This window comes from Stigmatopora argus, chromosome 15 (genome assembly GCF_051989625.1).
Source record: "Stigmatopora argus isolate UIUO_Sarg chromosome 15, RoL_Sarg_1.0, whole genome shotgun sequence".
NCBI classification, from domain to species: Eukaryota; Metazoa; Chordata; class Actinopteri; order Syngnathiformes; family Syngnathidae; genus Stigmatopora; species Stigmatopora argus.
In genome coordinates, this window is record NC_135401.1 from 5,588,266 (window position 1) to 5,600,471 (window position 12,206).

The 12,206-nt window shown below is 39.9% G+C and overlaps 1 protein-coding gene across 1 annotated transcript; it reads left to right on the forward strand.

The window, feature by feature from the left end:
• Positions 1-1,312: 1,312 nt before the first annotated feature.
• On the forward strand, positions 1,313-8,333 carry e2f2 (E2F transcription factor 2). The gene is made up of 7 exons (XM_077621177.1): positions 1,313-1,808; positions 6,171-6,258; positions 6,329-6,548; positions 6,657-6,818; positions 6,897-7,011; positions 7,193-7,358; positions 7,630-8,333. Exons 1-7 carry the CDS (start codon positions 1,560-1,562, stop codon positions 7,878-7,880), a joined length of 1,251 nt encoding a protein of 416 aa, XP_077477303.1. The 5' UTR covers positions 1,313-1,559; the 3' UTR covers positions 7,881-8,333.
• Positions 8,334-12,206: the final 3,873 nt, after the last annotated feature.

Consider the following 12,206-nt stretch of genomic DNA (forward strand, 5'->3'; position numbering starts at 1 on the left):
CTGATGGGAAATATTGATGTCACTTCGTATCATGACAACAGATTCTTAAGAGGAGTTGCCAATGCATTGCGGTGGGGGTCATGTCATATGGCCAAGTGCATGTTTTGGGGGAAGGGGGCTGTTTTCTTTCAATATCTCCTCTGAGCCAATAAGCACGAGTGCTGCTATATGAGATGAATCCAATTATCACACCCAAACTATCCTCCTGTCGATGGTCACAATAGCCTTTGTGTGTGTGTTCACGTTGACCCTATTTCTCAAGCCATACATTCTCCTATTACATCGAATATAGTCCATGAGACAATGAATGGTGTTTCCCCCATTTTGGATCTGGTTATCTTTGTGTCTTTTTGGGGGTTATTTTTGGTTTTGTATAGTGTTATACACAATCCTGAGGGAGAACATTTAATAAAAGGTGTTGCATATTAGAAGGACAAAGAAGTTGTTTTGTATAAAGTTGGACAACATTGATTATTTCAAAGTTACATGGTTGTTATGTTATCATCGTTGTGCTCCTTCAATTTTTTCTTCATAAACATTTGACATATGATAGTATTCTTTACATTCGATATATATATTCAACACAATAATATCAACACTCATAACTAGGGGCAATTTTGAGGGTTCAACTAGCTTACCCTGCGTGTTTTTGGGATGTGGGAGGAAACTGGAGTACCTGGAGAAAACCCACACAAGGCATGAAGCAAACTCCACAGGATGAGGACCGACCTGGGATCGAACCCTCAACCTCAGAACTGTAAGGCCGATATGCTAACCACTTGCCCCCCAGGCTCCCCTCAATTTCATTTCATCAGTTGTATTTGATTTGGTAATTGAGGTTTATTTATTTATTTAAGTATTTTTTAAACAACTTTAAGCATTTTCTCTCATTTATTTGTTTTTAATTCAGTCTTATGATAAGTCAATTTTCTCAAAAACAGCTTGTTTTTCTTTTTACATGTCAATCATTTTAAATTCGATTGGTAAAACGTAAAATGTCTTTTAATTCTGCAGTGACCTAGTGGTCAAAATATCACTTTTGTTCCTTTTCAGCACCACAAGAACAACGTGTCCTTATAGGAAACAAAAAGAGTGCAGTGTTTCTTTAAGAAGAGCCAGACCCCCGTCCCGTCCTCTATGTCTACCTAACCGCTTTATGCAAATGAGGGCAAACCGAGCGTGCCGCTGACCAATCAGCGACCAGTTCCAACCGCGGGAGATCTAAATTTCGCGCGACGAACTTTGGCGCTCCGGGGCGGACTGGCTCACGTATTCATACACAAGGGGGGAGAAAAAAAAACCGGAAGCACAACTCTGCGAACCTTCCGTGGTCTTTTGTGCCAGCCTGTGGGCTTTTAAACATACTTTGTTGAACTTGTTTGTACATTTTAAGCCATGTTTTGTGGCTAGGAAATCGAATTTGTGTGCACTTTTAAGTCTTCCTTCGCGTTTTACCGACGTCATCAATCGGAACCAACGCGCTGTTGTTCGGGAGACTTATCCATCGATTTTAATTTATTATTATTATTGTTTTTAGACCAAATCCTCTTTTCTTTATCATGATGCGCCTGCCAAAAGGCGTCTCTCCGGCATCGGGACTTCCGTGCAACCAGCACAAGATTAAGCTTCTGGCCGGTGAGTTCTTCAGTACTGGCCTGTCCAGTCCGCCGCTTAGCACGGTACCGGCGGGCTACTTCAGCCAGATCTGCCCCAACACCGCCGGCGTGGAACAAAGAGCCCACAGCCTCTACTCGACCCCCCACGGACCCGACCAGAAGCCCATCAGATCAACTACCGGACGGCTGCCGGTAAGGAATCGAACAACGAACCTTGTGTGTAAGGGACTGTGGGTGGAATAATGTTGCACTGGTATGCATTTTAATAATTTGTGATGACGTGGGAACCGAAGACACAATAGATTCAATCGTGTTTGGAAGGGGTTGCTTGCCAAAAAAAAGTACTGCAATATGACAATATATCTGTATTTTTACATGTATATATCTGCATGTGTATATACTATACTAGCTTTACAGGCCAAAAAGATCAACATTGCGTATGGAGATTGTAGGTGTTGGGGGATTTAAATTGAACTATACTATATACACCACAAAACCAGAACAACAGACATAAGATGATATACCTTAGTCATATAATTTATTACATAATTAATAATTCATAGTTATCATTATTTCGGTGTGTTGGTTCGATGCAACTGATATACATTGGAGAAATAATTGTTTTGGGTGCTTTGTGGATTGATACATTTATACATACAATGACAGCAACATGCTACATGATAAAATATCAATATAGTATAAATATGCATATAATACCTATATTATGATCATTCTGTAGCCCTGTATGCCTGGATACTCCCCAAAAATGTCTGACACTGTACACACCTCACTCCAGATGTCAAATCCATTTAGATTGCGAGGACTGTCAATGATCATTCACTCCAGTCAGTCTGCAAAATATTGAATTATATGTAACTGTAAATTATGTACTGTGAAATGGATGAACTCATTAGCGCCAGAGTTGGCCGTTTCTCAAATTGATTATTTTTAGACTACACTATTCAACGAACAAAGTAAAATAAAAAATAAAAATATTTTTAAAATTTACCTTGTTGGCTGCTGACCCCGTGAAGAAAAACCAATGGAAGATGAATTAATTCCAGTGTTTGAAATGCAAAACCAGACTATTTGTATGACTTTGTTGCTCATGTGCTTCAGTTTTTTTTTGCCATTTTAATGATGACACCCGCAGAAGCTTCTCCACCTGTCTGCTCGTGTAACTTCATCATGTCAGCAAAGAAGCACCGGGTTAGAAGGTCATAATGGACAACTGCCGTGCTCGTCCAACGCAACTCTTGTCACAAATACAGTGAGCTTCATGACCCTGCCCCAATCTGACCTAACAGCTGTTGTTTGTCATATTTGGCCAAAGCTGAAAAGGTTAAGGGGGTGACAACGTGGTTACATCCAAATCTCATGCTGACCCACTCCTTGTAGTCCCTATTAGCTAACGCAAGAGGATTATGTAGTGTGGCCCAAGTAGAGCGAGGGGGTCACCTGCCCCTCAGAGACCACCCGTTTAGGTGTTCCAGTTATTTGATCCAGGGACTGCAATTTCTCCATACTTGTATTAGCAGCTGACCGTATTTATTGTGGCGCATCGTCATCAGAAGTGGGCGACTCGTTGATAAGGACGCAATAGACTTGGAGTGTTTTTGCAGTGATAGTGGTCTTTAACTCCCTCCCATACGCACACACTATGTGTATAGTACATACAGTACTTGGAGAAAAAAAAGATGAATCAGTATGAAAATGTGAGCATGATTATTGTGCATTATTGGGGCGAGTTTGGCTTTAGTTAACTGCAATGTCACTTTTTTTTTGGTTGCGTCATCAGTTAAAGTTGGTGAAAAGGAAGCGGATGTATGCATGTCCACAAGTGTTTTGAAATAAGATCAGTGAATCATTGGGCTCATTTGCACTGTTTTTGTGTGTGAATTACAATAGGAATAATATGAAAAAGTCTTATTTTGTTGGTTTTCAGACAAAATGATCAAGGGAGTCTTTACTTTGGAACGGCACAGTCATCCATGGTTTTGAGGTTAGAACATGTAAAATGAAAGACTTCTTGCTGTTGTATGATTGTTGCAACATAGAGTCGTCTGTTGTTTAATTCCTCTTTGGCTTGATATTCTCACAACACACTAACTTTATCGCAGGGCCTTAAAGAATGCAGGAGCAACATTTAACTTCAGTCAAAAATGGAAAGTAATTGAATTTAGTAGAGTTAGTTTAGTGTGTCAACAAGTTTGTAAATGAAAGTTAATGTGTGACTAAAGTTCCTTTTATTGTTACACTCCCTTTTGTAAAAGATAAAAACATTCAGTTTCCTTTTGATAATGATGCCACTGTCATCTTTTACAATTTCATATTTGACACGTTATGGTTACAATATCAAATCCGTACACTGTGACTACAAAGGTAGTGTATTAGGTGGAGGTTGGTGTACTAATAACTGCCTCTTAGCATTTTCTAACTTGCCTATGGCTTTTTTTTATGAAATCTGAAGTCATTTACTTTTCAAGCCTAACAGGAAAGGTTTGCTGCAGGTGCTAGCCGTGAAACCATGGATTCCTCAACTGGCACCTCAATCAGGCGGACGAATGACTTTAGGTTGTGACGTGACGGCGCTTGGGTGTAACAGTGAACGTAGAGGGGGTGAGGTCGCGGCAAAACGTGAGCGACGTGATACTGCGGGCGGCACTTGCAGATAAAGGACAAGGAGTAGAGTTTGCTCTCTTCCTCACTGGAACTGACTAGCCACACAAACATAGTCACAGAAATACTATCTGCTGCCATTAATGGTGACCAATGTCCAATTTATTTGAACTGGGAAGGCTAGCAGTGAATGATCCTAGACTTATTGTTGCTGTGGGCTTTAATTTAAAGCACAGTTCTGGTTCGTGGGCCACCTTTCTCAGTGTTCATGGGAAAATGATGCATTTGTCGTACTCTTCCTTGACTATGATGCTGCTAACAAATTATTGCTTCTTCTACATTAATATAATGTGATTGTGAAATAAGCACAGGTCCTTGCAGAGGATCCCCTTCTATGGACTGTAAGGAATCCATGTGCTGGAATGCTGTTTGCACAAAACAGTTGACTCACCAGAAAAAAATCCTTATACACACACACGATTGTCCCCACCCAGTTGCTGGCTAAAACGACAATTCTCCATCTGTACGATAACCCCCAAATGCTTCATGAGCAAGAACGTTGTTTTGAATCCTGTCAGGGAATGATCACGGATTGTTCTAGCTACCTCAGTTTCAATGAATCGCACATCTGTCATGGTTAATGACACCAAAACATTCAGCAACTTGAACATCCACTGCTAGCCATCCCAGTTCAAATGGATTGGACGTTCATTTTGTCCTTTACGTCTCATTTGTTACTTCATGAGCCCACGTGCTGACTATACATTTCCCGGATAGCTCCAGATGTCGTCGGCTAACAGGTGGAAATGGCACACATTGGCACGCTTGCACAATGGTGGCTTTCAAAAACCAACACAGCCTCGAGTGTTTCGCCTCACGAAGATGGCCAGCTGTTAGCAACAAGTAGCTTCTCACCCAAAGCGGAGAACTGTCCAGTGGCCAGGTTTTTGTAAAGAATGGAAGGTTGAAAACAAGGTGAGATGTTAAAGATTGGTAGAGGTGTTGAAAACCCTAACTTGACAGTTGGGTGGAATTGTTTGTTGCCCCGGAGTGTAGTTTTGGCTTTGTGTTTTTTCCAACTAACCCTAAAGACTTGCACCAACTTGCAATGTTTAATGCCAATGTTGTACCTGTCATGCAGGTTTGTTAGCTGAGTGTTTTCCCAAGCTCTTTTGAGGCAATCCATTCATTGGAAAATGAATGAATGATTGAATTATGACACTTGTCACATTTTGAAATGTTTTGAACCTGAAGACTACCATTATTATTTTTTCCTTGGTAAAAAAAAATCTTTCTTAATTTCTGCAGAGCTTATCCTTTTCATTTTGACACTGAACCATTATTCTCAACACATATCTGATCATTTTACACTTTTGCCACCCCAATTTTGATTTTTTTTTAAAGACTTCATGACTTTTGTGATTAAGAAAAGCAAATTATTGTTTCTTCATATGGAAGTTTTGATCAGCTTTATTATATACTGCATTGCAGAAGTTTGTTACACTGGACAGATGGACAGAAATACACCAATGGAGATTTAAGAAGGCTTTTGGGGGGGGTGGTTAATTCTTCTGAGGATTTCAGGCATTCTGCGGGCAATGGTTTGAGAGATGATTAAACCCCCACTCTCCCTTTCCAACCCCCAGTCCTCGCAGCCACCCTTGAATTGGTTGAGAAAAGTGTGAGGGTATGCTTTGTTCCTGCATTTGAGGGGAGTTGGCAAGTTTATGACGGGGCACTATTACCCACATTGTGGCACACTTGGTATGTAGTATATGATTTTAACTCTGAAGTCATGCGCATTTATTCACAGTCAACAGGGCTTATTATTCAAGAAGACTGTTACTACATAGAACTGCATAGATTTGAAGGGAATAAGCCAACTTTTGTCATATATGAGTAACTTCAAATGTATTGTATTTTCTTTTTTTTTAGGCTAAAAGGAAATTGGATCTGGAAGACCCTGTGTTCCTCAACGAATTCCGCACCCCAAAAGGCAAAGGTGGTTTAGCAAGTCCAAGAAGTAAGAACACAAATTGATGTAGAAAAGGTACTTTTTTATGTGCGGGCACTAGAGGTTCTTTGCCTTTTAGCACCCAAGTCGCCGGGGGAGCGAACAAGGTACGACACTTCGCTGGGCCTGCTGACCAAGAAATTTGTGGGCCTCATTGCCGAGTCCCCTGATGGCGTCCTGGACCTGAACTGGGCCACGGAGGTGCTGGAGGTCCAAAAGAGGAGGATATATGACATCACTAATGTCCTAGAGGGTGTCCAGCTCATCAGGAAAAAGTCAAAGAACAACATCCAGTGGCTGTAAGTAAAAGAAAGGAAACCCCTGTCGCAATTATATTCTAATTCATTTCATTGCATGTCTTTTGTTTTCAAGTGCGACTTGATGACTATTTGCTGTTGATTTGTCAGGGTTGGAGATGTGTTTGAAGGCGGTGCCAGCGGAGGAGAGAAGGCCCGGGGGTTACGGAAAGAGCTCGGAGACCTAGAACGAGCCGAGCGATCGTTAGACGAACTCATCCACTCCAGCAGCACGCAACTGAAACAGCTCACCGAGAACAAAGAAAGTGAAAGATATCCTTCATAACATCATTTGTAATAAATCTGTGGGTGCTCTTCCGTTTGTTTTTGGCCTTAACCGCACGCGTTCACGTTGGGCTATGTGACGTACCAAGACATCCGCTCCATCAGTACCCTCCGAGAGGAGACAGTCATCGCTGTAAAGGCCCCCTCCGAGACCAAGTTGGAAGTGCCAGATACGGCGGCGGTGAGGAGAGAGATTTTTTTGTGAAATTTGGGCTGTGCAGTTTATAATCAGATGTGTTTTATAGTCTGAAAATTACAGTACTTTCCTATGAGCCAGTGCTTTGTTCCCCCCCATATTGGGGCATCCTAAGCACTCAATAAAATGTCAAAACACTCATTTAGAATTCTTTTCATGTTGACAGGGCTCGTTACAGATCTATCTGAAGAGTAAGAATGGCCCCATTGAAGTGTATCTTTGTCCAGAGGAGGGTCTCGAAGACCAAAGTCCGGTTAAAAGTTCAATCACCCCGGAAAAGCCCACCACAACACCACCGAGCCCAATCAATGTCAAAGAAGAGCCCATTGAAGGTATGTTTGCAGTCTTTCTTTAGCTCAAGGTACTAAATTTAGGTTGGACCCCAAGATTAGGTTTCAACGTCTTGATTTGGGTTTCAATTGGGTGTTTAGAATGAGTAGAAAAAAAGTAGAAGACAATGTTTCTCTAGTGAAAGAAGCTCGTGAATTCTTTCATTTGGTACATTTTGGTGGTATTAGATAATATTCAGCTTTCATTTCTCCCCAAAATTTTGGTGGTATTAGATAATATTCAGCTTTCATTTCTCCCCAAAATCAAACACAGAGGACGTGTCAACCGTGCCCACTTCTACCTCGTCTCTGCTGGACGTGGAGCGTCTTCTTGGTTTGCCACCCAGTTTGCTGCAGATGACCGAGGACCAGCTACCCGGCGCTTCCTTCCCTGCTGACCCTAGTGGCACCCCCTTTGTCAGTTTCTCCCCACCTCTAGACCACAGCGATTACCTGTGGAGCCTGGAGGACGGCGAGGGTGTATCCGACTTCTTTGACACGTATGACCTTAATGATCTCTTGTAGAGATGACCGAACGTTTGGAAAAGATTAACTTGAACTAACTCAATTGATTGTCTCTTTTCCACTGAGCCACCCCTCCAAAATAGGATGTGAAGATTACATTATTATACTATATAGTATATAAATATTCATTCATTCATCTTCCATACCGATTATCTTCACAAGGGTCGCGACGGGTACTGAAGCCTATCCCAGCCAACCATGGGCAGCAGGCAGGGGAAACCCTGAATTGGTTGCCAGCCAATCGCAGGGCTCAGGGAGATAAAAAATCAATCATGCTCCAAATCATACCTGGAGACAATTTAGACAAAGTGGAATTTATTGCTTTATTATTGGGGTAAGGACCATAATTTGCAAGCGGTTTGAGGTCATTGAATGAAGTGTGTTCAAACCTATATGTAAGAAAAAATACTTGCAGTGGTTTTAATAATTGTGTAGGAACATATTGCCCAGAAGTTTGAAGGTTTAGAATCCTTAAATATAGAGTGATTTTTTTTCTAGCAAAAGACATGCTAAAAGGATGAAATTGATTCATCCAAATATTTAGATCAATAAATTCAAAATAATTTAATCTTTTAGAAAAGGTAACTGAATCAACTATGTCAAATCATTGAAAATATTTAGATTGAATGGTACAATAAAATAGTAAAATATAGGTCACCTCTTCATAAATAAATACAGTACCGTATTAGAAAGTGCACCTTCAATGAATGGCCTATTTTAAAATGTGTTTCACATATAAAGCGGACCGGATTATACTACGCAGTCGTAGTAGTAGTGGTGGTAGTCGTAGTAGTAATTGTAGGGGATTGTGTGTGTCAAGCGGATTTCATACAATGATTAAACAATATTGATCCATGTATTAGATGGATTATAAGGCGCACTGCTGGCTTTTGAGAAAATTTAAGTCTTTTAGTTGCGCCTTTGTAGTGCAGAAAATATGGCAATTGTAGTAAAGGAACCTCTAAATAATTTCATGTAAGACAGTAATCATATCAAATAATTAATAGAATATGTTTTTCATTATAACTATATAACTACATGGAAAGTGAATATAGTTAATTCTCATTGTAGTTGAAAATAATTGAATCAAATGGTGCCAAAAATAAAATAAAACATTTAGAGCCACTTAATCAGAAAATGTTGCAGAATGTGTAAAAAGCATTTAATTTATCCATGATACTATCAAAATCCTTTTTTAGGAATTCCAATCAACCACTACACTTCTACCAAACTGAAAGCAGAGCGTGCTTATGTTGGAAGTTTTTTTTTCTTTTTAACTCAGGAATTATGTCTTTCTTCTGGTATGCATCAGAAGTCTTGGTAGTCTTTGGCCCATGGGGGGCAGCATTGTTTTATGTTAGCTTTAATTTCAATTGCAAAGCTTTGCAGTTTTGAATCACTGGAAAGGAAGTAAATTTCAGCCAAAATACAGCACTGAACAATAAATAGCAACTAGAAGAGAATCTGCCGTCGTTTTGTTAGGAATTTTGAAGAATTTTCAATTTGGAAGGTGCTAATTCATGCCAATAAAAACTAAGACGAGCCACTCTGGTTTATTTGGAATGTTTCATTCCAATTTTTATTGTATTTCTGAGGATGTTATTTTGTGCTCCTTTGCGCTTGTGTTTTTTTTTCTCAACCATTTGTAAATGTGATGTTTAATATGATTATTGTTGGGCTTTTAGAAATAAGCTAACTGTCCTGTCCTAAAAAAAAACTTGAAAATGTGTGTTTGGGTGTGATATTGTTTTTAAATTTGCCGTGGACATAGGTCTTATACAGTGTGTATGAGTGATTACTTCTATTTTACCATGTAGATTCTGAGAATTTTTTAGTAATTTCAATCAGCGTTATTGTTTTCATCTTGGTATTTGTACATAGTTGATTTTGTATTTATACCTACACTTTTGCTGATTTATTTTCATACAGGCATTTTTGTATGACATGCAGCACTTAATATTTTTATAATATTGTGTTTGTTTGAAGGAAAAAAGGTGGAAATAAATAAATGAATTTACTATGCCTTCTCGTTAAAGTGAGATTATTTTTTTATTTATTTTAGCCCATGAGAGGCTACACTTAATAAACCGTGAAGACTACTAAGAAGTGACATCATAAAAAAAGATAGCATGACAACAACTAAAACGATGAATGTTTGTGTATTATTGTTTTAAAGTTCTCAATCTGGATCTAAACAGCAAGGTATAGTTTCCCCTAAAAGTATAGTGACTAACATGTCATGGAATCTGAGAGTGTAATGGAAAGTGGTAAATGCAAGGGTCAAAGGTCATCTTCCCTTGTAAACATAATGATAACATGGCTAAGTCTGACTGTTTAACACTATACATGTTGTCAGTGAACACGTCACAATGCATTTGTGATTCCCAAACTTGTTGGACAACCCGAGACAGTTTGTTGGGTTGACTTTTTGTCCCCTTGCAGCACCCAGCTCAAATGTCAGCTGAGTCAGGGAAATGAAAAAGTCGATTTTAGACATACTGTTTTCCACACGGCTCATGTTTTGGTTGTGGAAGTGCTAAACAACAATGATTCAAAGCTGCTCTCATTTCCTCCCATTCTCAGGCATCCATGTGGACCAGAAGAGAGGCCTTGTTACCGTAAGGCCGGGTCTCCTCTTTCTGCAACGGCAATTGTAAATTGATAGCAGGACCTGGCTGGGCTGAGTCAACAGGAGGGAATGAAGAGTGGAGGGGGTCATGGTCGTCCTAGGGTCTGATGGGAAATCCACTAATCTTGATTTCTGTTTCTCTGGAGCAGTAGTTCTCTAATTTACTGCCGCAATGATAGAGAAAAGCTTTTTTCCTGATAAAACAAGAGTCTGATCTTTGATTCAGCATTTATAATATGCAAAAGCACAATATTTAATCGATCAGAATGCATAATTGCTAATACTTGCATTGTTGTCTTTTGGCCAGCACTGAAAGATGAGTCATTAAACGTACCGTAACACTGGCTTGCAACATTTTGGGGCCTTTGGCACGGTTTTGGCTTTAGGGTAGCAGGTACTCAAAACAGTCAAACTGATTTCAGATAAATGGTGATTTTTTTACTTTTTCTTGCACTCCCTCAGTTTGTTGGTTCTGATTCTCTTGAATCCGGTCCTTTTTCCTTTGCATTTTCCCTCTTGGGATCTGTATTCTAGTGCTTGGCCAGAGCAGACCGGTTTGTTGGGTTTAACAAAAGCTGGAAGGCTTGTGAAGGCTGGAAGGGTGCACAAAAGCAGGGCCTCTTTACAAGGGGCCGCAAAGAAACTAAAGGACGGCATTGTCGGGAAATTGCAAGACTGCATGACATCAGCCTTGGACAGGCGTGATGTGATGTATGCAGTCCGCATAATACACCTAAATTATACAGAGCAAAGTATGCTGACAACCGTCATCCACTGAGCTGAAGCCAATCGGAATTTTTAATCTTACCAAGGCTTTTTGGACAAACAAATGTAGCTGATTCTGTGGGAACGGTTTAAGGCTGCAGGGTTCATGAAGTATCTTGGAAGAGAACATGAACCTCTTCAAGCACTTTTGAATCGGTGACCTTTAAACTTAACTATTATTAACAATGAATAGCCAATGTGGCTGAATGTGAACTCTATTGCAGTGGTAGCCAATTAAATCGATATCTAAAATTGCAAAGCATCATGTTAAAGGAGACAATTACATTTGAAATGGCTTCCATGCAAATCCGACATCATTATTTTTTTTATCATTATTTATCACTTGTACTGTCTGTCATGACAGATGAGATACTCAATGGGAAATGGTAAAACTAGGCACTTTTTTATTGTGTGTATTACTTAACTGGCCATCAAAGGACTATTGGCTAATCACTTGCACTGCTTGTAATGAACAATTCCTTTACAGAACAGCAGAGTATAGAGAAAGTTCTGTTAAATGTGTTTCTGGTTTGGACTTGTAAGTGCGCCCTAATGATAAATAGAGTGTGAGTGTATCGCGCGTCATAATAAAGCACATGGCCGACCGACATCAGGCATGTTTGTGTTGGCCCACACATTAGGCAGTGTGTAAACATACACAATGGCGCACATGCAGAGGCCTTCATTGCCAACCAAGGGACAAGCGGCACAAGAAGGTGTTTGTCCATTTATATGTAAACAGAGCAGCAGTGTCAGTTTTTTGCCTTCTTTTTGGGTCGGGTCAGGAATGAGTGAAAGTTAGTTGAAATGTTTCCATGACTTAAATGTGTTTCTGTAGCAACTTCAAAATGTTTTTGGGGGGGATTGTATTGTTGGTTACATAATTGGAAGAATGACTCCCATGGAAAATACAATTTTGTATGAAAAGTTTC